The sequence below is a fragment of the Pimephales promelas genome, chromosome 7 (genome assembly GCF_988280905.1).
Source record: "Pimephales promelas chromosome 7, fPimPro1.hap1.1, whole genome shotgun sequence".
Lineage (NCBI taxonomy): Eukaryota > Metazoa > Chordata > Actinopteri > Cypriniformes > Leuciscidae > Pimephales > Pimephales promelas.
In genome coordinates this window covers 398,597-420,938 of record NC_142775.1, presented here as the reverse complement: position 1 = coordinate 420,938, position 22,342 = coordinate 398,597, and the positions used below count along the sequence as shown (strand labels likewise).

The 22,342-nt window shown below is 45.8% G+C and overlaps 1 protein-coding gene across 3 annotated transcripts in view; it reads left to right on the top strand.

Moving 5' to 3' along the window:
• LOC148978149 (E3 SUMO-protein ligase RanBP2-like) overlaps positions 1-22,342 on the top strand; it is a 37,754-nt gene that overhangs the window by 8,455 nt on the left and 6,957 nt on the right. Inside the window, exons 10-25 of one of the 3 annotated variants that reach the window (XM_089133564.1) lie at positions 2,587-2,768; positions 2,850-2,973; positions 3,123-3,284; positions 3,351-3,488; positions 3,607-3,738; positions 3,943-4,137; positions 4,224-4,307; positions 8,008-8,146; positions 9,492-9,586; positions 9,692-14,282; positions 15,751-15,807; positions 18,745-18,927; positions 19,163-19,240; positions 19,950-20,116; positions 20,196-20,313; positions 20,677-20,763. In XM_089133564.1, the coding sequence (XP_088989690.1) occupies positions 2,587-2,768; positions 2,850-2,973; positions 3,123-3,284; positions 3,351-3,488; positions 3,607-3,738; positions 3,943-4,137; positions 4,224-4,307; positions 8,008-8,146; positions 9,492-9,586; positions 9,692-14,282; positions 15,751-15,807; positions 18,745-18,927; positions 19,163-19,240; positions 19,950-20,116; positions 20,196-20,313; positions 20,677-20,763 (6,532 nt within the window). Of the gene's footprint in view, positions 1-2,586; positions 2,769-2,849; positions 2,974-3,122; positions 3,285-3,350; positions 3,489-3,606; positions 3,739-3,942; positions 4,138-4,223; positions 4,308-8,007; positions 8,147-9,491; positions 9,587-9,691; positions 14,283-14,748; positions 14,827-15,750; positions 15,808-18,744; positions 18,928-19,162; positions 19,241-19,949; positions 20,117-20,195; positions 20,314-20,673; positions 20,764-22,342 lie in introns of all 3 variants that reach the window. The other 2 variants (XM_089133563.1, XM_089133565.1) reach the window with 2 other exon arrangements.

Below are 22,342 nucleotides of genomic sequence, written 5' to 3'. Positions count from 1 at the left end.
CTTTAACTAGGGATGTCCCGATCCGATCCACGGGATCGGTATCGCGCCGATACCGGCCCAGAACGCTAGATCGGATATCGGAGGGGAGAAAAAAAATATGAGCGATATCCAGTTTAGCGGCGCAGCCTGTCACGTGATGATTGTTGTGTTTACGCACACGCGCGCAGAGAATCACTCTCGCTTTGCGCACGGATTCTAATGTAATCGGATGATTCCACCAACAAAAGCTGCATTTCAGTCTTTTCAGAAATTCATTGGCTATCAGAAAATAGCGTCATTTCATTCTCTATTGCAACTGGATAGATAAACTGTCACTCAAAGAGAGGTAGGCGATCTTCACCAGGCACGCTCGTTGGCTGTTGGAGTTTAGAAGACACCCCTAACACTCGCCAATTGGCTAAAATGACCTGTCAATCAATAGTTCATGGGTCAGTGGCCATTTTGACATTCTTTTTTCTCCAATGTTTACGTTTCAACTGAAGTTAGACGGATCAATAGTGTATTATATGCTACGTTCACATCACACCGGACGCGAATCGCGCGTCAAATTCGCGCCTGACGCGTCTAGTTTGACGCTTGACCACTAGTGTTAATTCGCGTGTCAAGAGCGAAACTGGCGCGCGTAAAGTTTGAAGTGAAATTTACGCGCGTCAGAATCAAAATCCGTTGGCGGTCATTGTTTTTATGTCGACCGAGCATTCATCAAGAGAGTTACCTCTCTGTATTTACTCTGGAGAGCAGAACAGCGGCGTGGGGATCATCGTCGCCGTATATTTGTGTCCACCGGACCCTTCGGAGCCGAACCGTTTGGCGAGTTTCACCATTTGCTCGCTCCAGGAGCTGCGCTGGATGACGGCCGCTGTCAGCGGTACTTCCGCCTGTCACGCGCCCAGTTTGATGACCTGTTTTCCCGCATCTGAGCGAGGATCACCCTCGCCCGGCCCCTCATCCATCTAATCTAGCTGTCATTTATTTTTGTTTTGATGATAAATAGAGCCAGCCTTCAAAAGTTATTAACCTGTCCTGTGATTTTTTTTTTTCTCTCTCTCACGTCCAGACACGAATTTATGCACATATGTTGATTGTCTTTACAACATAATACTATTTCTAGATATGGAATGAATAACATTCAATACAAAATGAACATGTCTCGTATATAGAAATAAAGTTTTAAGGGATGAAACATTTGCTTTGTTGTGCATAATCCCACCATGCATTTAGTCATATTAACAAAATAATTTATTGAAGCATCCAGACACTTCACCACGTGAGCAAGCAGCTAGGCTCCTGATTGGTTAACGCGGCGCGAATTCACGCCAAAGTTCAGATTTTTCAACTCGGGCGGCAGACGCGAATTCGCGTCAAATGCGTGAATGCACAACGCTCAATTCGCGTCATTCACGCCAACTTGACACGCGAATGAGGCGTATTCGCGTCTTCCGCGCCGCGCTCCACGCCTCATTCGCGCCGCAGGAATTTTTCACGCGCGTAAAGCGTCTTTGCATTGACTTAACATTGAAATCATTCGCGCCTGACGCCCTATTCGCGTCCGGTGTAAACGTAGCATTAGTGCGTCGAAGTTGTGATAGCGCTGTCGGCTAACGCGAAATGCTACTATTTACATTCCATGGATGTTTATTCATACAATTGTTTTGGACTAAAAACTTCTTCAAATTGGATTGTATGGACGCTTTACAGTGAAACCAAACCATTTTTGTTGGAATGTGGACTAACAGATGGCTAATTGGTGAGTTTCTTCCAGTTTGTGTTGGTTTGTTTTGGCTGTTGGTGGTCTGACAAAGAGACAGATTGTGCCCGCTGTGTTGATTGTATCTTAAAATGGTTTACGTCGTTCGAATCACGAGTTTCTCAGCTTTCCAAAGATATGTATTATGTTTACTTTTGTGTTTGTTTTGTTTTGTCTTTCACAAAGTTAAACCTATAAACCACCCTGTGGGCCGTATACGGCACGTCGGACCACGAAAAAAAAAATATCGGACTAATATCGGTATCGGCAAAAGCCAAAGGTGCGGCATCGGTATCGGAAGTGAAAAAGTGGTATCGGGACATCCCTATCTTTAACACACTTTCAGATGCTCATTCATGTTTATTTGGCGCTGTGACTGGTATTATTGAGCCGGAAGAGAGATCAGCGCTGCTGCTTCTCCAGAGCGATCTCACGCCACAGCGACAAAACGCTATTTGTGTTTTTGAATTTCTAAAGAAAATGGACGTAATTTTAAATTTGATACTTTGTTTCATATCAATATTAACAAAGGACAAAGATTATTGCGATTTTTTTTTTTTTTTTTTTTTTTTTTTTTTTTTTTTTTTTGGATGCGCGCAGCCGCGATACAATGTCCCATTCATTCAAATGAAACAGGATGACTAATCGATTCTTGAGACTTAAGAATAGATATCGGTTCGTAAAAATGAGAATCGATTAATATCGAGAAATCGATATTTATTACCCAGCCCTAGTAAATATCTCCCTAACATGCTTATTTGGACTGTGGAAGTGGGTCGATCTCAGAGTTACAGCTCGGTGCTTCATCAGATCCGCTGTGTATATGTGGTGTGTTGCAGGTGTTCTTGTGCGGCGTTGTGTTCAGCAGTCAGACGCAGCTGCAGGAGACGGCACGGATGTCCTCGTGCTCCTCACCGCATCAGCCCCGGTGTTTGCCTCTGCACATCATCAGGCTCCTGTCCTCCGCCAAGCAGCGCGAGTGGTGGGACGCCGTCTACCGTCTGATCCACAAGAGAGTACTGTGAGTAACTACCCTGCTGTGAGTGTGAGCCTGACGCACGACTCTGTGTCTGACTGCAGTGTTTTCTGGTGTGTGTGACAGGCCTGGGACGTCGGCTAAACTGCGGATGCTGGTTCAGCACGGTCTCGGCACGCTTCGCGCCGGAGAGAAACACGGCCTTCAGCCGGCGCTGCTCATCCACTGGGCTCAGCATCTCACTGATGTGGTACGTCTGATGTGGACGCGTCAATAAGTATGTCGTGATCGACAGTGTCAAATGCAGCACTGATAATCGAGTAGTACCAGCGCTGAAAAATGTAACAAATAATGAATTTATTATTACTTGTTCTGACTGAGCAGGTGTGTGTTTGACAGGGGAACCGGGTAAACTCTTACTATGATCAGAAGGACTATGCAGGCCGCAGTGTGCACTACTGGAAAGTTGTGCTTCCCTTGCTTGAGAAAATCCGAAACAAACACAGTATTCCTGAACCTCTGGAGCCGATGTTCATGCACCTTCACAGTAAAGACTTACAGGTATGTACTCTCTTCCTGCTTCTGATTCATATGGTTGTTTGTCTCTAATGGTCTCTTTGTCTTCAGGCTTCTCAAGTGCGAGTATATGAGGAAGAGGCCGCCATAAGCTCTGCCATACTGCTTGACATCGAGGGCAACACTGTCGAGGCCATCGCAAAGCTGGAGAAGCTCAACAGCACCTTGTCTAACTGGCATCTTGCTAAGGTAACAGCGCTTTCTCTGGACGACATTCACACCGGTTCAGCATCAGAAGTAAAGTGATTATTATCGGCCTGTGAATGACCCTGACCTGATGAGTTTGTGGATGTGTGTTGATGGGCAGATCTATCAGAGGCTGTCGGAGGAGGTGGGAAACGGGATGGACGAGACGCAGGGCAGGTGCACCAACTTCCTCCTGCAGTTCAGGAAATACCTCACAAAGATTTATCAGGCCAGTCCAGAAGACATGGACAAGGTATGTTAAACACCTCTGATGTTTGCGCTGCTCACTTTACTCCAGGGTTCCTCAGATCTGACCCTGGAGGGCCACTGTCCTGCAAAGTTCAGCTCTAGCATTAAACAAACACACCTGAAGAAGTTAATCATGGTCTTCAGGATTTCTAGAAAGCTTGTGTTTTGAATGAACTAGTTCTTTAAATCTGTCTCTTAATTTTTTAAGTTGCCTGTATCTATGGAGGATGTGATGGATAGGCTGAACGAGGTTAACCATCAGCTTGCAGAAGATGACGAGCGGGACGAAGATCATGTGGACTATCCGCTGACGTCCAGCCCCGGTCAGCCCACTGAGCCACATGTGAAGTTCTCCACTCCGTCTCCATCCAAAAGTTCCACATCTCCATCGAAAAGATCCATGGTATGTCATGGCACTGATGCTTCTGCAGAAGCTTTGCTTGCTGTTTACATAGCGTTGCGGTTCCTGACTGTTGTTCCCTTCTCCAGTTCTCACCCAAAACGACTCCTCACTGGGCCGAGGACCAAAAGTCACTCCTGCAGATGCTGTGCCAGCAGGTCGAGTCCTTGAAGGCAAGTCACACATCCACCGCTTGTAGCAGAATCAGTCAGTGTTTGCTTTTGCTTTGCCACTGACAAATGGGAACTTACCTTCGATTCTGTGAACATGATTTTGAGGTTTTATTAATGTTTTTTACTTGTGCTCTGTGTATCTGCAAAGTCAGGATGAGAATCACTCAAGTCATCTTTATTTATCACTTCATACAATACGTATTGTTTCAAAGCTGCTTTACAGTGATAAACAGTAAAATAATGATCAAAGATGCTGTGGCGATATGGAGACAAAAAGATCCATATCAGCTTTCCACGTTTCTTTATGGGCGGAAACCAATGGGGAAATAGCAGAATAAAAGAGAGCTAAAAACGGCGGCTCTACTCTGAGCTCCTTCCGAGTGACCGAGATTCTCACTCTTTCTCTAAGGGATCGCCCAGCCACCCTGCGGAGAAAGCTCATTTCGGCCGCCTATATCCGGGATCTTGTCCTTTCAGTCATGACCCAAAAGCTCATGACCATAGGTGAGAGTAGAAATGTAGATTGACTGGTAAATCGAGAGTTTTGCCTTACGGCTCAGCTCCTTCTTCACAACGACAGACCGATACATCGACCTCATTACTGCAGAAGCTGCACCGATCTGTCTGTCAATCTCCCGTTCCATCCTTTCCTCACTCGTGAACAAATCCCCAAGATACTTGAACTCCTCTACTTCAGGAAGGATCTCTCCACCAACCTGAAGTGAGCAAGCAACCCTTTTCCGGCTGAGGACCATGGCCTCGAATTTGGAGGTGCTAAATCTCATCCCAGCCGCTTCACACTCGGCTGCAAACCTTCCTAGTGCATGCTGAAGGTCCTGGTGTGAAGGGGCCAACACGACAACATCATCCACAAAGAGCAGAGACGAAATCGTGTGGTCCCCAAACCAGACACCCTCCGGCCCCTGGCTGCGCCTAGAAATTCTGTCCATTAAAATTATGAACAGAACCGGTGACAAAGGGCAGCCCTGCCGGAGTCCAACATGCACCGGGAAGAAGTCTGACTTACTACCGGCAATGCGAACCAAGCTCCTGCTTCGTTCATACAGGGACCGGACAGCCCTTAGCAAAGGGCCCCGGACCCCATATTCCCGGAGCACCCTCCACAGGCCGCCTCGGGGGACACAGTTGAATGCCTTCTCCAAATCCACAAAACACATGTGGACTGGTTGGGCAAACTCCCATGAACCCTCCAGCACCCTGTAGAGGGTATAGAGCTGGTCCAGTGTTCAATGGCCCAGACAAAAACCGCACTGTTCCTCCTTAATCCGAGGTTCCACTATCGGCCATATTCTCCTCTCCAGTACCCTGGCATAGACTTTCCCAGGGAGGCTGAGAAGTGTGATCCCCTGTAGTTGGAACACACCCTCCGGTCCCCCTTCTTAAAAAGAGGAACCACCCCGGTCTGCCATCCCAGAGGCACTGTCCCTGACCGCCACGCGATGCTGCAGAGGTGTGTCAACCAAGACAGCCCCACAGCATCCAGAGACTTGAGGTATTCAGGGCGGATCTCATCCACCCCCGGTGCCTTGCCACTGAGGAGTTTCTTGACTACCTCGGTGACCTCAGCTAGGGTGATGGACGAGTCGACCTCTGAGCCCTCAGCCTCTGCTTCCTCAACGGAAGGCGTGACTGCGGGATTAAGGAGGAAGTATTCCTTCCACCATCCGACGACATCCCCAGGGGGGGATGACATGATTGAGGTCAACAGCCGCCCACCTCCACTGTAAACAGCGTTGGTAGGGGACTGTTTCCCTCTACTAAGTTTGCCAGAATCTCTTCGAGGCCAGCCTATAGTCCTTCTCCATGGCTTCACTGAATTCCTCCCAGGCCCGAGTTTTTGCCTCCACAACCACACAGGCCGCAGTCCGCTTGGCCTGCCAGTACCTGTCAGCTGCCTCCGGAGTCCCACAAGCCAACCAGGCCCGATAGGACTCCCTCTTCAGCTTGACGGCATCCTGTACTTCCTGTGTCCACCACCGGGTTCGGGGATTTCTGCCTCGTCAGGGACCGGAGAACTTACAGCCACAGCTCCGAGCAGCTGCTTCAACAATGGAGGTGGAGAACATGGTCCACTCAGACTCAATATCTTCAGCCTCTCTCGGGATCTGGTCGTAGCTCTGCTGGAGGTGAGAGTTGAAGATCTCTCTGACTGGAGATTCGGCCAAACGTTCCCAGCAAACTTTTACAGTACGCTTGGGTCTGCAGAATCTGTCCAGCCTCCTCCCCCGCCTTCAGATCCAACTCACCACCAGGTGGTGATCCGTTGACCGCTCCGCCCCTCTCTTCACCCGAGTGTCCAAGACATACGGCCGCAGGTCCGATGAAACGACCACAAAGCCGATAATTGACCTAGGACCTAGGGTGTCCTGTTGCCACGTGCACTGGTGGACACCCTTATGCCTGAACATGGTGTTCGTTATGGACAAACTGTAACTAGCACAGAAGTCCAAAAACTGAACACCGCTCGGGTTCAGGTCGGGAGGGCCGTTCCTCCCAATCACGCCCCTCCAGGTGTTACTGTTGTTGCCCACGTGAGCGTTGAAGTCCTCCAGTAGAGCGACGGAGTCCCTAGTCGGAGCACTTTCCAGCACCCCTCCCAGAGACCCCAAGAAGGCCAGGTACTCTGCACTGCCGTTTGGCCCGTAGTCACACACGACAGTGAGAGACCTATCCCCGACCAGTAGGCGCAGGGAAACGACCCTCTTGTTCACCAAGGTAAACTGCAACACATGGCGGCTGAGCTTGGGGGCTATAGGCAAACCCACTCCAGCCCGTCGCCTTTCACCATGGGCAACTCCAGAGTGGTGGAGAGTCCATCCTCTCTCAAGGAGTGTGGTTCCAGAGCCCAAGCCATGCGTAGAGGTGATCCCGACTATCTCTAGTCGGTACCTCTCAACCTCACGCGCAATCTCAGGCTCCTTCCCTGCCAGCGAGGTGATGTTCCACATCCCTAAGGCTAGTCTCCTTGTCCAGGGATCGGGTCATCGAGGCCCCCGCCTTCGACTGCCGCCCGTTCCTCTCTGCACCAGCTCCATATGGTTCTTCCTGCAGGTGGTGAGCCCACGGGACGGCGGCCCCACGTCGCTCCTTCGGGCTGAGCCTGGCCGGACCCCGTGGGGTGAGGCCCGGCCACCAGGCGCTCGCATACGAGCCCCAACCCCGGGCCTGACTCCTGACTACCGGGCGACGTCACGGTCCTTAAATCTATTCCTCTCATAAGGGGTTTTTGAACCGATCTTAGTCTGACCCGTCACCTAGGAGCTGTTTGCCTTGGGAGACCCTACCAGGGGCACATAGCCCCAGACAACATAGCTCCTAGGGTCATTCGGGTACTCAGATCCCTCCACCACGTTAAGGTGGCAGTTCAAGGAGGGGAAGGACCCCAGAGGGTTAAAGTGCAGCTGTGCCTCAGACGACCCAACTTTAAGACCTGGCTCGAGGTCTTTTGTCTTCCCTGTTCCCTTCTCTGCGCTACCCATTGTTTCCTGTTTTAACTATGTGGTCCTGTCTAATAAATACTGTAATCAAGTGTTGTTGTAGAAATTAGTTTTTGATGATTTTTCTAGTGGCTTGAAATTAAACCGTGTGAAACTGGTCAGCAGCTCGTTGTGAAGTTGGTGCAGGCAATTTTCATCTTTTAGGGTTTGTAATATCATGTTTTGTTTTCCGTCTCACACAGAATGAGGTTCATGACCTGCGCCTTAATTCCCCTGAAGCGACAGCATCCTCATATAGGATGTACAGAGATAACTATCCTGCAGAAGGACTTCAGGAAGGATTTCCTGGACCACAGGCCTTCCATGGTGCTCCTCTTACTGGTCAGTTCATGAGTTGCTTAATTCCCAAAATCTGCCAACTTTTAACATTTTTAGTTTATACTGGTGGTTCTCAATGTGTGCCAATTGGATAGTGTAAGTTTAATCATGTTTTAAATGAGAGCTTTCTATCCATCAATCAACAGCTATGCAACTACCACTGTGATGCTTCAAAAAGTTCATAAAGAGATTGTAAAACTAATCCAAATGAATTGTGTGGTTTAGTCCAAAATATATAAAGAGACTTGATCACTTTTTATGATGATGAGATTTAATTTAGGCTTTTATTTACATATAAACATTCATCAACACGCACATCAGCTGTGGTACATGGAGGCTCAAGCATGTTCCCTTGACATACGAGAAACAATGAGGTTCATTCTCGTGTTGCGCAGCATGTTTGAGCTTCCTGAAGAACAATTGGCCTGCCTTTTTATATTCCCTTTAAACCTGACTGGTATCTGATGTCTGTGTTTACATTAATTTCCACCTAAAATTATTGTTAGTGATCGCTTTACTATGCACATGGTAGACCCTCTGGTTTACCACAAAAAAAAAAATGGCAACGCTTTACTTGAAGAGGTGTGCATAAGACTGACATGACGCCTTCATAATCATGACATCCACCTGGATGATGCGACGGCAGCCATATTGTGCCAGAACGCCCCACCACACACCAGCTTATTGGTGGAGGGGAAACAGAGTTATAAATCCAATTGGTATATGGGCATGATTAGGAGGCCATGATGGACATAGGCCACTGGGAAAGTTTGGCCGGGATACCAGGGTTATACCGCTACTCAGGAGTTACACCCCTGCTCTTTGAAAGTATAGTGTCCCGGTCACTTTCCTGGGGTGTTGACCCACACAAACCACAGGTTGAGCGCCCCCTGCTGGTCTCAATAACACCTCTTCCAGCAGCAACCTGATTTTCTCAGGAGGACACCTGTCCAGGTACTAAACAGGCTCAGCCCTGCTTAGCTTCAGTGGGCAGCCAGTCTTGGGCTACAGGGTGATATGGCTGCTGACTATGAATGAGGTTTTATGCATGTTTATGACAACGGTCATGAAGTGTCATTCGCTCAATTAATCCAAATTAAATAATTACAACATTTTTAATACAAAAATGACACCTTGACAAACCAATACATCATAACCTGTCTGTGTCTTTGTCAGGACAAATTGACAAACCAATGCGTCATTGACCATACAAAATTGACAGCACACCCGTTTAAGTGTTACCAAAAATGTTCAACTTCTTGAATGGTGACATCACCAATAAAATAAGATCCACTTGTGTGTACAATATTTAAGACATAATTAAAACTCATTTCTTTTTTTCCCTCAGTTTCCACTACAGGTCCCTCTGCGTACTACAACCAGTCTCCAGCATATAATTCACAGTATCTTCTACGCACTGCTGCAAATGTTACACCAACAAAGGTAGTGGAGTGATTTTCATGTAAATGCAATATACTCTACTTGTTTTAGTTACCTAGATAAAACACAGAGAACCAATATCAAAGTATTGTTTGTTTATTTCTGCAGGCCCCAGTATACGGGATGAATCGTCTTCCTCCACAGCAGCATATGTATGCCTACCAACAATCAACACACACACCACCTCTTCAGTCCACTCCTGCATGCATATATCCTCAAGAGCAAGTCTTTGGTGCTCCCATCCGGTTTGAGTCACCAGCTACATCCTTACTCTCCCCATACAGTGAAGAGTATTATGGTCACAATTTTCCTCAACCTACAGTCAATCCAACATTACCAGAGCCTGGATATTTCACCAAGCCATGTGTCGATACATCCACTCAGCCATCCAAGAGCAGTGAAAACAAGGCTGTTGACCCCAAGATGAGTCTTGGGTCGCAGTTCACAGGTGAACCTCCTAAGGTTCCAAACTTTGGCGGTGTGGCCGGTGCCCCATCAACATCAGCAACAACTGCCTTCAAGTTTAACTCCAATTTCAAGTCCAATGATGGTGATTTCACCTTTTCCTCAGCTCAGATGAAAAATAGTGAAAGCCTTTTGGGACTTCTGACGTCAGATAGTCCTCCCAAAGCGGAAGGACCATCAGAACCGAAACATCAGACCCAAGACCAGCCGCCTAGCCAAAGCGGAGTCTTTACTTTTGGAAGTAAAAGTGCCACAGGATTTTCATTCACCGATGCTGCTCAGAGCAAAATGAATATTTTTGGCAACACTGACCAAAGATTTAGCTTTGCAAGTGGAACCAAACCTGTATTAGGAATCCCAGAGGTTCGGGAAGAAAAAAGCGGGGAAAGTGATAATGATAGCACCCATGTGGAAGAGGAAGAGGATGGACCTCATTTTGAGCCCATTGTGCCTCTTCCTGATAAGGTTGATGTAAAAACGGGTGAGGAGGAGGAAGAGGAGATGTTCTGCAAGAGAGCAAAACTCTTCCGGTTCGACCCTGAGACTAAAGAATGGAAAGAGAGGGGCATTGGAAGTCTCAAAATTCTAAAACACAGAACTTCAGGGAAAGTTCGTCTGTTGATGAGGAGGGAACAGGTTCTCAAAATCTGTGCTAATCACTATATCACTGCAGATATGGTCCTAAAACCAAATGCTGGATCTGACAAGTCCTGGGTGTGGTATGCTATGGACTATGCAGATGAAATGCCCAAGAATGAGCGGTTGGCCGTTCGTTTTAAAACTGCGGATGAGGCCACACTGTTTAAATTAAATTTTGAGGAAGCTCAAAAATTCATTCTAGAGTCTCCACAAGGCCAACAAATGGAAAATAAAAATGAAACTCCGAAACCTCAGGTTTCATCCAAAGAAATGGATCTTAAAACACTGTTTTCCAAGAAGCAGGGTGAATGGGACTGTGATGTGTGCTGTGTAAGAAACGCTCCCACATCTGCAGTGTGTGTTGCCTGCAACAGTGCAGCTCCTTCCACAGCAAAGGAAAAACCTGTAGTGTCCCCACATGGCCAACAGTTGAAAAAGAAATGTGAAACTCCGAAGCCTCAGGTTTCATCCAAAGAAATGGATCTTAAAACACTGTTTTCTAAGAAGACAGGTGAATGGGACTGTGATGTGTGCTGTGTAAGAAACGCTCCCACATCTGCGGTGTGTGTTGCCTGCAATAGTGCAGCTCCTTCCACAGCAAAGGAAAAACCTGTAGTGTCCCCACATGGCCAACAGTTGAAAAAGAAATGTGAAACTCCGAAGCCTCAGGTTTCATCCAAAGAAATGGATCTTAAAACACTGTTTTCTAAGAAGACAGGTGAATGGGACTGTGATGTGTGCTGTGTAAGAAACGCTCCCACATCTGCAGTGTGTGTTGCCTGCAACAGTGCAGCTCCTTCTACAGCAAAGATTAAACCTGTAGAGGAACTTAAAGGCTCTGCACCTGTGGCTCCTCCTGCCAAATCTTTTTCTTTTGGACTTACTGGAGACACTGATGTCAGCTCAAAGGGATTAGCATTTGGGTCTCAAATACCCGTTTCTTTTCAATTTGGATCAAATGATTCTGCAGGAACTGCTGTTGACCTTACAGCTCAGGCTGATAAGAAAACTATTCAGGCTGAAGCACCACAACATGCGAAAGTGCCAGCAACTCTAGTTCTACCTTTTGGCTCTGGTTTTGGCTCTCAGTTTGTTAAGAAAGAGGGTCAATGGGACTGTGACTCCTGTTTCATGAGTAATGATGCTTCGGTAACTGAATGTGTTTCTTGCAAAGCTCCCTGCAGCATTAAGTTAGCTGCCATGTTTGGTAAAAAAGAGGGACAGTGGGATTGTGACACTTGCCTGGTAAGCAATGAAGGTACAGCTAGGCAGTGTGTTTCATGTCAGGCAGCAAACCCAAATATGAAAGCCAAGACCTCTACTGCACCATCAAGTTCCTCTTTTTCATTCAGTTTTGGTAGTTCTAGCAAGCAACCTGCTGCAACAGGATTTACTGCCAATTTCAATCCAGGTCCTGCTTTTCAGTTTGGTACAAGTAAAGAAAAAGCATCCTCAGAAGGTTTTAAGTTTGTAGAGTCTTCTACATCTCAGGCTGATAAGTCGAGCAGTTCAGTGTTTTCGTTTTCCATGCCAGTGCCTGCTGGAGGTTTCAAGTTTGGCATTGCAGAATCTGAGGCAAACGCATCAGACGGACAGTCACAAAATGGATCTGCATCTGACCTCTTAAAAAATATTGCTGAACTTCACAGAGAGAAAAAAGAAGCAATCCCAAGTTCCTCAGATGAGCCCTTAGACACTGGTAGTCATGATAATAATCCCCTCATTACCGGTAAGCCTGACTCTTTTAGTTTTGCAGAATTGGCAACATGCTCACAAGGTAGTTTTCAGTTTGGCCAGGAGGATCCCACTTTCAAAGGCTTTGCCGGGGCTGGCCAGCAGCTGTTTACAGCAATTAATTCCACCCCCAAGACCGATACCTCTGCTGATCAAGATGATGAAATGTACAAAACAGAGGATAATGACGATATTCAGTTTGAGCCAGTTGTTCAGATGCCTGAGAAGGTTGACCTTGTTACAGGGGAAGAAGATGAGAAAAGCTTGTATTCGCAGCGTGTCAAACTCTTCAGATTTGATACAGAAACAAGCCAATGGAAAGAAAGAGGAGTTGGAAACCTTAAGCTGCTCAAAAATAATAAGAATGGGCGACTTCGAGTTCTTATGAGGAGAGAGCAGGTGTTGAAGGTATGTGCTAATCATTGGATTACAACCACAATGAACTTGAAACCCCTCTCTGGGTCAGACCGAGCCTGGATGTGGATTGCCAATGACTTTTCAGACGGAGATGCCAGATTAGAACAGCTTGCGGCAAAATTCAAAACACCAGAGCTTGCTGAAGAGTTCAAGCTAAAATTTGAGGAGTGTCAGCGGCTGCTATTGGATATTCCTTTGCAGACCCCTCACAAGCTTGTGAATACTGGCAGAACGGCCCAACTTATACAGAAAGCTGAAGAAATGAAATCTGGTCTTAAAGACCTCAAATCATTCTTGACTTTCCAAAGCAAGGATGATGAAAGTATCAGTACCTCTTCAGTCACAGTCAAACTCGACTCTGAAAGCACCACAACTGCTTTAGAATGGGATAATTATGATTTGCAAGAAGAAGCGCTTGACAACTATGCTGATTCTTCTGTGTGCAATACCTCTTTGCAGCCTGATCCAGTAGGAAAAAGTTTGTTCCGTTTTGGCGAATCGTCCACAGGCTTTAGTTTCAGTTTTCAGCCTATTCTCAGTCCCTCCAAGTCTCCATCTAAGCTAAACCAGAGCCAGGCTTCCGTTGGCACAGATGATGAACAAGAAGCATCGCAAGAGGAAGAGCGAGATGGTCAGTACTTTGAGCCTGTTGTGCCGTTGCCTGATCTTGTTGAGGTCTCAACAGGAGAGGAGAACGAGCAAGTCATTTTCAGTCACAGGGCCAAACTATACCGCTATGATAAAGAACTTAGTCAGTGGAAGGAACGAGGTATAGGAGACCTTAAAATACTACAAAACTATGAAACAAAGCGCGTCAGACTTGTTATGAGGCGTGATCAAGTCCTGAAATTGTGTGCAAACCATTGGATTGCTTCAAATATGAATCTTGAGCCCATGAAAGGATCCGAGAAAGCATGGATCTGGAGTGCCTTTGATTTTGCTGAAGGCCAGGGAAAGATTGAACAGTTGGCTGTAAGGTTTAAACTGGAGGAAACGGCAAGAATGTTCAAAGAAGTCTTCGAAGAGGCAAAGGCTGCCCAGGAAAAAGACACTCTTCTCACCCTGCTTTCCGCAAGAGTACCTGCCTTCAGCCAAGAGCCAATTTGTGGTAAGGCTGCAGTTGCTGTACTTGAGGAAACCACAAAAGAGCGTACTGTACTTCCCGAGGTTGAAAGCAGTCCTAAACTAGATGGGTCGCCTGGGGCAGAGCTTGGTGCTCAGGTCACCAAGACTCCCAAGTTCTCTTTTGTCTCTCCTCCCAAGTTCGTCTTTGGTTCAGACTCTGTGGAGAAGATCTTTGGGAGCCCTTTGTCATCGAAAGAGAAATCACCTGTTATGATTCCCAGTCCAAAAGATGAGGAAACGAGTGCCTCAAGACTGAAAACCTCTGGACAGGAAGTAACCAGTCAGCCATCCATTGGAAATCCTTTCAGCATCCCAACAAGTAAGCTATCTTATGTATCCCATAGTTTTTGAATAAATCTGTTTAGACCTTTTAGTCTAGGTCAGGGATTTCCAAACTTGTCAGCGGGTTATCGTCCTGCAGTTTTAGTTCTGACCCTACTTCCTGCAATTTTTCAAGAGTCCTAAAAAGATAATTATTAGCTGGTTTATATGCATTTAATCAATTTTGGAGCTAAACTCATCCATAGTTTATATTCTAGTTGTTTGCTTTCCTGGTTTATTTACAAGTTTATGATCTCATTGGACACTGTTCATTGGTGTATGTTTTCCCAAGAAGAAAAAAATGTCCTTGAAATCTGTTGCCTCTGAAATATCTACTTTACAGCTGATGTCATTAAGCCCATGTTTCTGTTGTATAGAGACTGATTTTTACCATCCGCTCAGTAACTGAGATAAATTCAAGTCCCTGACAAGAATAAAAAAAATCTTTAACAACTTTTTTTTAGGTTTGGATTTTAGGCTTTTCAAAAATAATCCAATGGCATTTTGGAGCTGCACATCAGCCACCCAGTTTGAAGCCCAAGGTATTTCAGGTCACAGTTTACTGTGGCACACAGAGTTCTTACTGACTGGCATGAGCCGGGAGACCTGACCTCGACTGAATGATGTGATAATTTAAACATTGTTTTCTTGGCCTCATTTAAAATGTTTGCATGGTTCTGAAATTGGCTAACCTTTAGCTGTTTGTTTGAAACTTTAGTATAATTTACAATTAAAGTGGACCAGTGGCTTCAAAGTCTTTTAAGTATTCAGCAGGGAATGTCTTGTAAAGTTATTTTCCCATTTTGAAATGTGACACCAACAGGTGTTGTTATTGGGATGTGGTGTTGCAAGTTTTTTTTTTTTTTGTCTTGGCTAACACTCAACTAAAGGATTATTAGGAACACCATACTAATAGTGTTTGACCCTCCCTTTCACCTTCAGTGCCTTAATTCTATGTGGCATTGATTCAACAAGGTGCTGAAAGCATTCTTTAGAAACGTTAGCCCATATTGATAAGATAGCATCTTGCAGTTGATGAAGATTTGTGGGATGCACATCCAGGGCACGAAGGTCCCGTTCCACCACATCCCAAAGATGGTCTATTGGGTTGAGATCTGGTGACTGTGGGGGCTATTTTAGTACAGTGAACTTATTGTCATATTCAAGAAACCAATTTGAAATGATTCCAGCTTTGTGACATGGTGCATTATCCTGCTGGAAGTAGCCATCAGAGGATGGGTACATGGTGGCCATAAAGGTATGGACATGGTCTGAAACAATGCTCAGGTGGGCCGAGGCATTTAAACAATGCCCAATTGGCACTAAGGGGCCTAAAGTGTGTCAAGAAAACATCCATTACACCATTACACCACCACCACCAGCCTGCACAGTGGCAGCAAGGCATGATGGATGTTCACATTCTGTTTACGCCAAATTCTGACTCTACCATCTGAATGTCTCAACAGAAATCGAGACTCATCAGACCAGGCAACATTTTTCCAGTCTTCAACTCTCCAATTTTGGTGAGCTCTTGCAAATTGTAGCCTCTTTTTCCTATGTGTAGTGGAGATGAGTGGTACCCGTTGGGGTCTTCTGCTGTTGTAGCCCATCCGCCTCAAGGTTGTGTGTGTTGTGGCTTCTTCACAAATGCTTTGCTGCATACCTCGGTTGTAACGAGTGGTTATTTCAGTCAAAGTTGCTCTTCTATCAGCTTGAATCAGTCGGCCCATTCTCCTCTGACCTCTAGCATCAACAAGGCATTTTCACCCACAGGACTGACCCATACTGGATGTTTTTCCCTTTTCACACCATTCTTTGTAAACCCTAGAAATGGTTGTGCGTGAAAATCCCAGTAACTGAGCAGATTGTGAAATACTCAGACCCGCCTGTCTGGCACCAACAACCATGCCATGCTCAAATTGATTGATTCTATTATCCAGGCTGATAAACACGTATAACTGAAGTTATGATTACAAATTACTTTATTTAAATCATAATAATTATAGCCGTCATCATAAAGTTTCTTACATTAACGTTTTGCAAAAGCACCCAATACAGGCACTGATGTGTAAATGCAGATGTTTTACACACCTTTAAAGATATTAAGTGAATCTAGTCATCAACTTTTTACAGATACCAGGATCCAGCTCATAAAGCTTAAAATATAACGCACATACACAATAGTAAATAACCTAATTAATTTACACGTTTTGACTGAACAGTTGTTGCATGTTTAATTTGCAGGTCTGTGATATGAAGAGTTTGCAAAGTAACATTTTAGCAACAGTGTGAAAGTGAATAGCAGGCACAATACTGCCGGTATAAACATGAATATACATCCATCTTCTTCCGCATGTCCGGGACTGGGTTGCGGGGGCAGCAGTCTAAGCAGAGATGCCCAGACTTCCCTTCCTCCAGCACTTCCGGGGGATGCAGAGGCGTTCCCAGGCCAGCCAGGAGACATAGTCTCTCCAGCGTGTCCGAGGTCTTCCCCCGGGTCTCCTCCCAGTGGGACGTGCCCGGAACGCCTCCCCGGGGAGGCGTCCAGGAGGCATCCGGAACAGATGCCCGAGCCACCTCAACTGACCCCTCTCGATGTGGACGAGCAGCGGCTCTACTCTGAGCTCCTCCCGAGTGACTGAGCTTCTCACCCCATCTCTAAGGGATCGCCCAGCCACCCTGCGGAGAAAGTTCATTTCGGCCGCCTGTATCCGGGATCTTGTCCTTTCGGTCATGACCCAAAGCTCATGACCATAGGTGAGAGTAGGAATGTAGATTGACCGGTAAATTGAGAGCTTTGCCTTACGGCTCAGCTCCTTCTTCACCACAACAGACCGAACAGTTCCTCCCAATCACGCCCCTCCAGGTGTCACTGTCGTTGCCCGCATGAGCGTTGAAGTCCCCCAGTAGAACAACGGAGTCCCCAGTCGGAGCACTTTCCAGTACCCCTCCCAGAGACCCCAAAGAAGGCCGGGTACTCTGCACTGCCATTTGGCCCGTAGGCACACACGACAGTGAGAGACCTATCCCCGACCCGTAGGCGCAGGGAAACGACCATCTCGTTCACAGCGTTAAACTCCAACACATGGCGGCTGAGCTTGGGGGCTATAAGCAAACCCACACCAGCCCATTGCTTCTCACCATGGTCAACTTCAGAGTGGTGAAGACTCCATCCTCTCTCAAGGAGTGTGGTTCCAGAGCCCAAGCCATGTGAGGCTTGGGTTCAACAGCCCAAGCCTGTTTTTTTACATCATAAGGGATTTTTGAACTGCTCTTAGTCTGACCCGTAGGACCTGTTTGCCTTGGGAGACCCTACCAGATGTTTCCCTCCTTGAACTGCTACTTTAACATGGTGGAGGGGTTTGAGTGCCCGAATGACCCTAGGAGCTATGTTATCTGGGGCTATATGCCCCTGTTTTTTTGGGGGGACATGGACTGAGTAAACTCCACTGACCAGGAGTCATCTTCTGTACTCTTTCAAAACTTCAGGACAAACACTTCTTGACTTGTACCTTGTGAACACACTGGTTAGCAGTAAGCACACTCAATTCCCATCACATGCTCAGATAGCAAACAGACAACTGAAGTATTCTTTCAGCTTAGAGTACTAGTTGGAGGTTGTGAGTCTTCTAACCAGCTAACAAATCGTGTGTGGATCTGCATGCTGTGCTGAGATTTGATTTCACTAAACCTGTTTAGCAGTTGTTGCTGCCAACCTCATTCTTAAGTTGTAGTTTGCGTGCTTCATATGTTCCCTCTCTTGAGTTTACGTGCTTCATATGTTCCCTCTCTAAGTTAATGATGGATCACTGTGTTTCCGCTTTTTAGTCAAGCTAAAGAGTTGTGCCTAATATATATACCTTCTTTACTTTTCAGATGCATTGCATTTAAGTTATAGATTTGATCAGTTCATGCAGAATTGGCTCCATCAGTCTTTGCTCTGGTGACGTACGCAGGTCTTCTCCAATCAGCTCTGTCTCATCTGCATACTCTCGAGAGCCACGCCCACATCTCAAAATCCAATCAACAAGCAGTGAATAGCACCGGCGCCCTACTTCTGTTATTTTCTAATAATCTGATCAAATTTTGGCATAGATCACAATATGGAAGGAAATATGATGCTGCTTCCGTTGCATTGAGACGTTGATACCTTGATTCAGTTTATGGTTCAGAGTTGAATGTAATTGAGCCGTTAAGAAGAAATTTATGGATTACATTTTTTTTTTCCACACAGTCTGATAGGGAGCATGAGTGTTTGCATGTGTGTGTCTTTATTATTGTTCTGTTTGGTGTGAAATGTGTGTGGTCGCCGCAGACGCTAGATGAGACGTATGAGGGGTTTTCTGCTACATGCTCTTCAGTTTCAGATTTGTAAAAGACTTGATTCTTAATGCCTCAGTCGTGATGTGCCAAACTTTGTGTTGAACTGTTGCATTAGCTGAAATTATTCTTGTTGACAGTTTCGCCTGGGTCAGAACAGAAGAACGCTCTGGACGTGTGTGATGAAGACGATGATGTTGAGATCATATTTGAGCATAAGCCGACGAGAGAGCAGGCAGAACTGGCCGCCAGACTGATGCTTCCTCCTGCCTTCTTCTGTTACAAAAACGTCCCAGGATACGTCAGTGACGATGACGACGATGGTAAGATCTACACTGTATTTAAATATAGTCTGGTTTCTGTCACCTGTTCCTGTAAAGCACATGTCTGAAGATGTGCTCTGAGAACAGCTCAGGACTACCAGGATCTGTGCTTGTTTAATTAGCTGTTAAACTCAGAAACGGCTGTACAGAAAGATTGGCAGATCAGTGTGCAGGTGTCTGGTCCTCGACCGTGTGGTTAATCATCACGTGTGTTTTCTCTCTCTGTGTTGCACAGATGAAGATTTTGAAACCGCAGTGAGGAATCTGAAAGGAAAGCTGTATCCGGACGGAGCTGAAGGGCCGTCAGATCACGGTAGGTGACGTGCATTACAGTGTTTCCTCCAGCTGAGGAGTTTTTCCAGCTGTGGTTGCAGGCCTATTTCCACAGGGGTAGGGGGCGTGGCCTACGGCTGATTTCCCATTGACCACGCCCCCTCACCCAAGAATCGTGCACTCACACACTGGCCACTAAAGGAATTAAAAAAATTTACACAAGATATTTATTTGCAAAGATTTAAACTGCACTGTATATTCATAATTAGAGATAATGAGCAGATGCTCGAGATACTGGACCTCTCGTTGCTTTCATACGCATTACTTAAACGGAGGATATTTGTTTTAGATTTATATTTAAAAATGAACACTTCAAGCTTTGTAAAGACATCTCTCTCATGTTGAGTTTGTTCGTTCTCTTCACACTGCGAGAGACGGCAGGTCGCACATCGTTTAGTTGATTTATTTTATGAAAATCACTACCTTTTGTTTTTATTATGAGTGTACACCAATGGAAGTAGACTTTTAACAGTTTTGAATGACATATAACACTTATGGATGACAAAAATCGACAGAATTATTTAAGTCTCTTTCGCACTGATAAGAAAAAAGTGAGGCTAATGCGCCAGCGTGACGGCGACCCCAGGGGTTAAAACACTCTACTTTCAGTGCTGAGAGCGAATGTGTGTGTGCAGACTCTGATGGAGTGTGTGTGTTTGCAGACTCTGAAGGAGAGTGTGTGTTTGCAGACTCTGAGGTCACACTAGTGTGGGAGAAGAAGCCGACTGCAGACGAGGAGCAGAGAGCCAGACGCCTGAAGCTGCCGCCCACCTTCCTGTGTGACGTCAGCAGCGACTCCGACTCCGAGCGACCCGACGACGTCAGCGCAGAGCTACACACACTGCAGCACGCTCAGGTCAGAGGACTTTCTGAACACTGACATGAGACGTGATTAGCAGCACCGGTTTGACTCGTGTCTTGTTCTGGACACACAGGTGAAGCCGGAGCCTTCCCATGATGCAGCAGCGGAAGAGCCTCCCGTGGACGGCAGCGTTGACCCCATTGACCTCTCCACGAAGAGGAGCAGCGAGAGCGAGTCCAGCTCCACTGCAGGTACACGTGTCCTCCTCCTATAAAGAGAGCCAATCACAGTGATGTCTGCTGAACTCTCACGAATGCTGTCATCATAACACACAGAGCTAACACGATATGAATAAGAGATTCGTCTTTCATTGATTATAACGAGAGAGCAGATCTCACTGAATGAAAAACACACTGACACGACGATAAGACAATGAAATACAGTAACTTCTTTGGTTTTAAGTGTTTGAATCCAAATATAAGGAACATTTATTATTAGAATGACATGTGAATGAAGTCCAGCCGAGGTCAGAGAGTGAAGGACAGGGACGTTCAGTCAAACTCGACCAGCATTTGCCTTTGGTATCGTCTGACGTCTTTGCTCTTCTCCAGCAGGTCTTCCTTTTGCATTCGCATCTGAGAGTGCGTTTTCATTTGGAGACTTGGCAAAGACTGCAGGAGAATTTGCTTTTGGCAAAAAAGGTGAGTTCTGTTTACATTTTAACCAGCGTTTAACCAATGTGTCTGCGTCAATAGATTTTATTTTTAATAATAAAGTGCAGTCAAATTTACAATTCTTTCTGTTGAGTTTTCTAGCAGGGCTGAGTGAAAAATGATAAAATCATGATGGCGGGAAACTATTCCTTAGTGAGAATGAGAGATCTAGCATGAAGCTGTAGCACCAGCCAGAGCACAGGACACACACACACACACACACACACACTGTCTGAGGTTTCTGGGTGTGTCTGTGTGAACTGCTGCTCTCAGCCCTGTGTTTTCAATAATACAGTATATTTCAGTTCATTCTGCACTGATACCGACACTTTCATTTGTCTTGTGCTCACCACAAATGTAGAGCTGCTCCAGCAGGACTCAGGATCTTTTCTACTAGACTGCTTTTCAGATGTTTAGATGCCCGTGAAATATCACAATTCTCTTTTCCAGTTTTGATATTACAGCAAAAACTACTAGCCTAATGTAAATGTAACCTTTATAAAAGAAAGTAATCAGTAAGTAATAAAATAAGGACAAATAATCCAATTACAAGTAAGTACGAATAAATATAATAGAACAGACAAATGAAATAAACAGTGAAAAGGTTCTCGCTTTTCGGTCGGCTCGCTCCATCTCACTATGGGAAACGCCTCTTGTGTGGTCATACATGAATCCCTATAGGAGGATCTTTTGTGACGTCATTGTTTACGTTTGTCGCGTTGCATCATGGGAATCGTGTGGCAAGAAATCCCGCTAGATGCCTGTAATTTGATTGTTTTGCACGTTTGGAGGAGGATTTAGAGACGAGGATGGTTCACTCTTGCTGTGTGCTCGATTGTACGGCTTGTTGGGGGCCTGATAAAAAGTTTTTCATTTTAATAAATAAATAATAACACTGGTCAATGAAGACTTACCCGGCTTTGCAGTGAGCAGTGATTATTTCTCCGTTCTGCGATCACCCACGAGAGATGCGAATCACGCTGTGACTCTAACTTTACCTCTGCTTTAACCATAGGGCTTTAGACTGATCTCATGAAATGGCGCATGTATAACACGCCGATTCGTATTTCCAACACGCCTAATCGCTTTTCAGCATGTTTATGAACACCATTGACTTAACGTTACATTACTGTATATAAATATGACCTACCCCAACCCCGTCCCTAACCCTACCCGTCACTGTGGCTAATACCATTTATGAGTCTTCCCCTAACGGTACCATCCTAGGACAAAATATCGCTCCCCAGATGCAGATCTACATTTTGCTTCGTTTCGCTTCATTTAACGGCAGAGACATACACGCATAGCTCAAAATGCATAAAGATAACACACCACTTGATTTGAAAGTGGCGTGTATGTTTAAGCAAAAGTCATGATGTCATGTTGCTTTTAGCACTATCACTGCTTTCTGTTTGGCAGAAAAGATCGGCACAACTTTTCGAGAAACAAAATAATCATAGGCCTCCCGACTTCTGAAAGCCTTTAATCTGTCATGAGTGAAGGGTCCAGGGGTTTCTATTAAATTAGAATAAATGTATCCCCAGCAGATTATAGTGGCCAAGACACG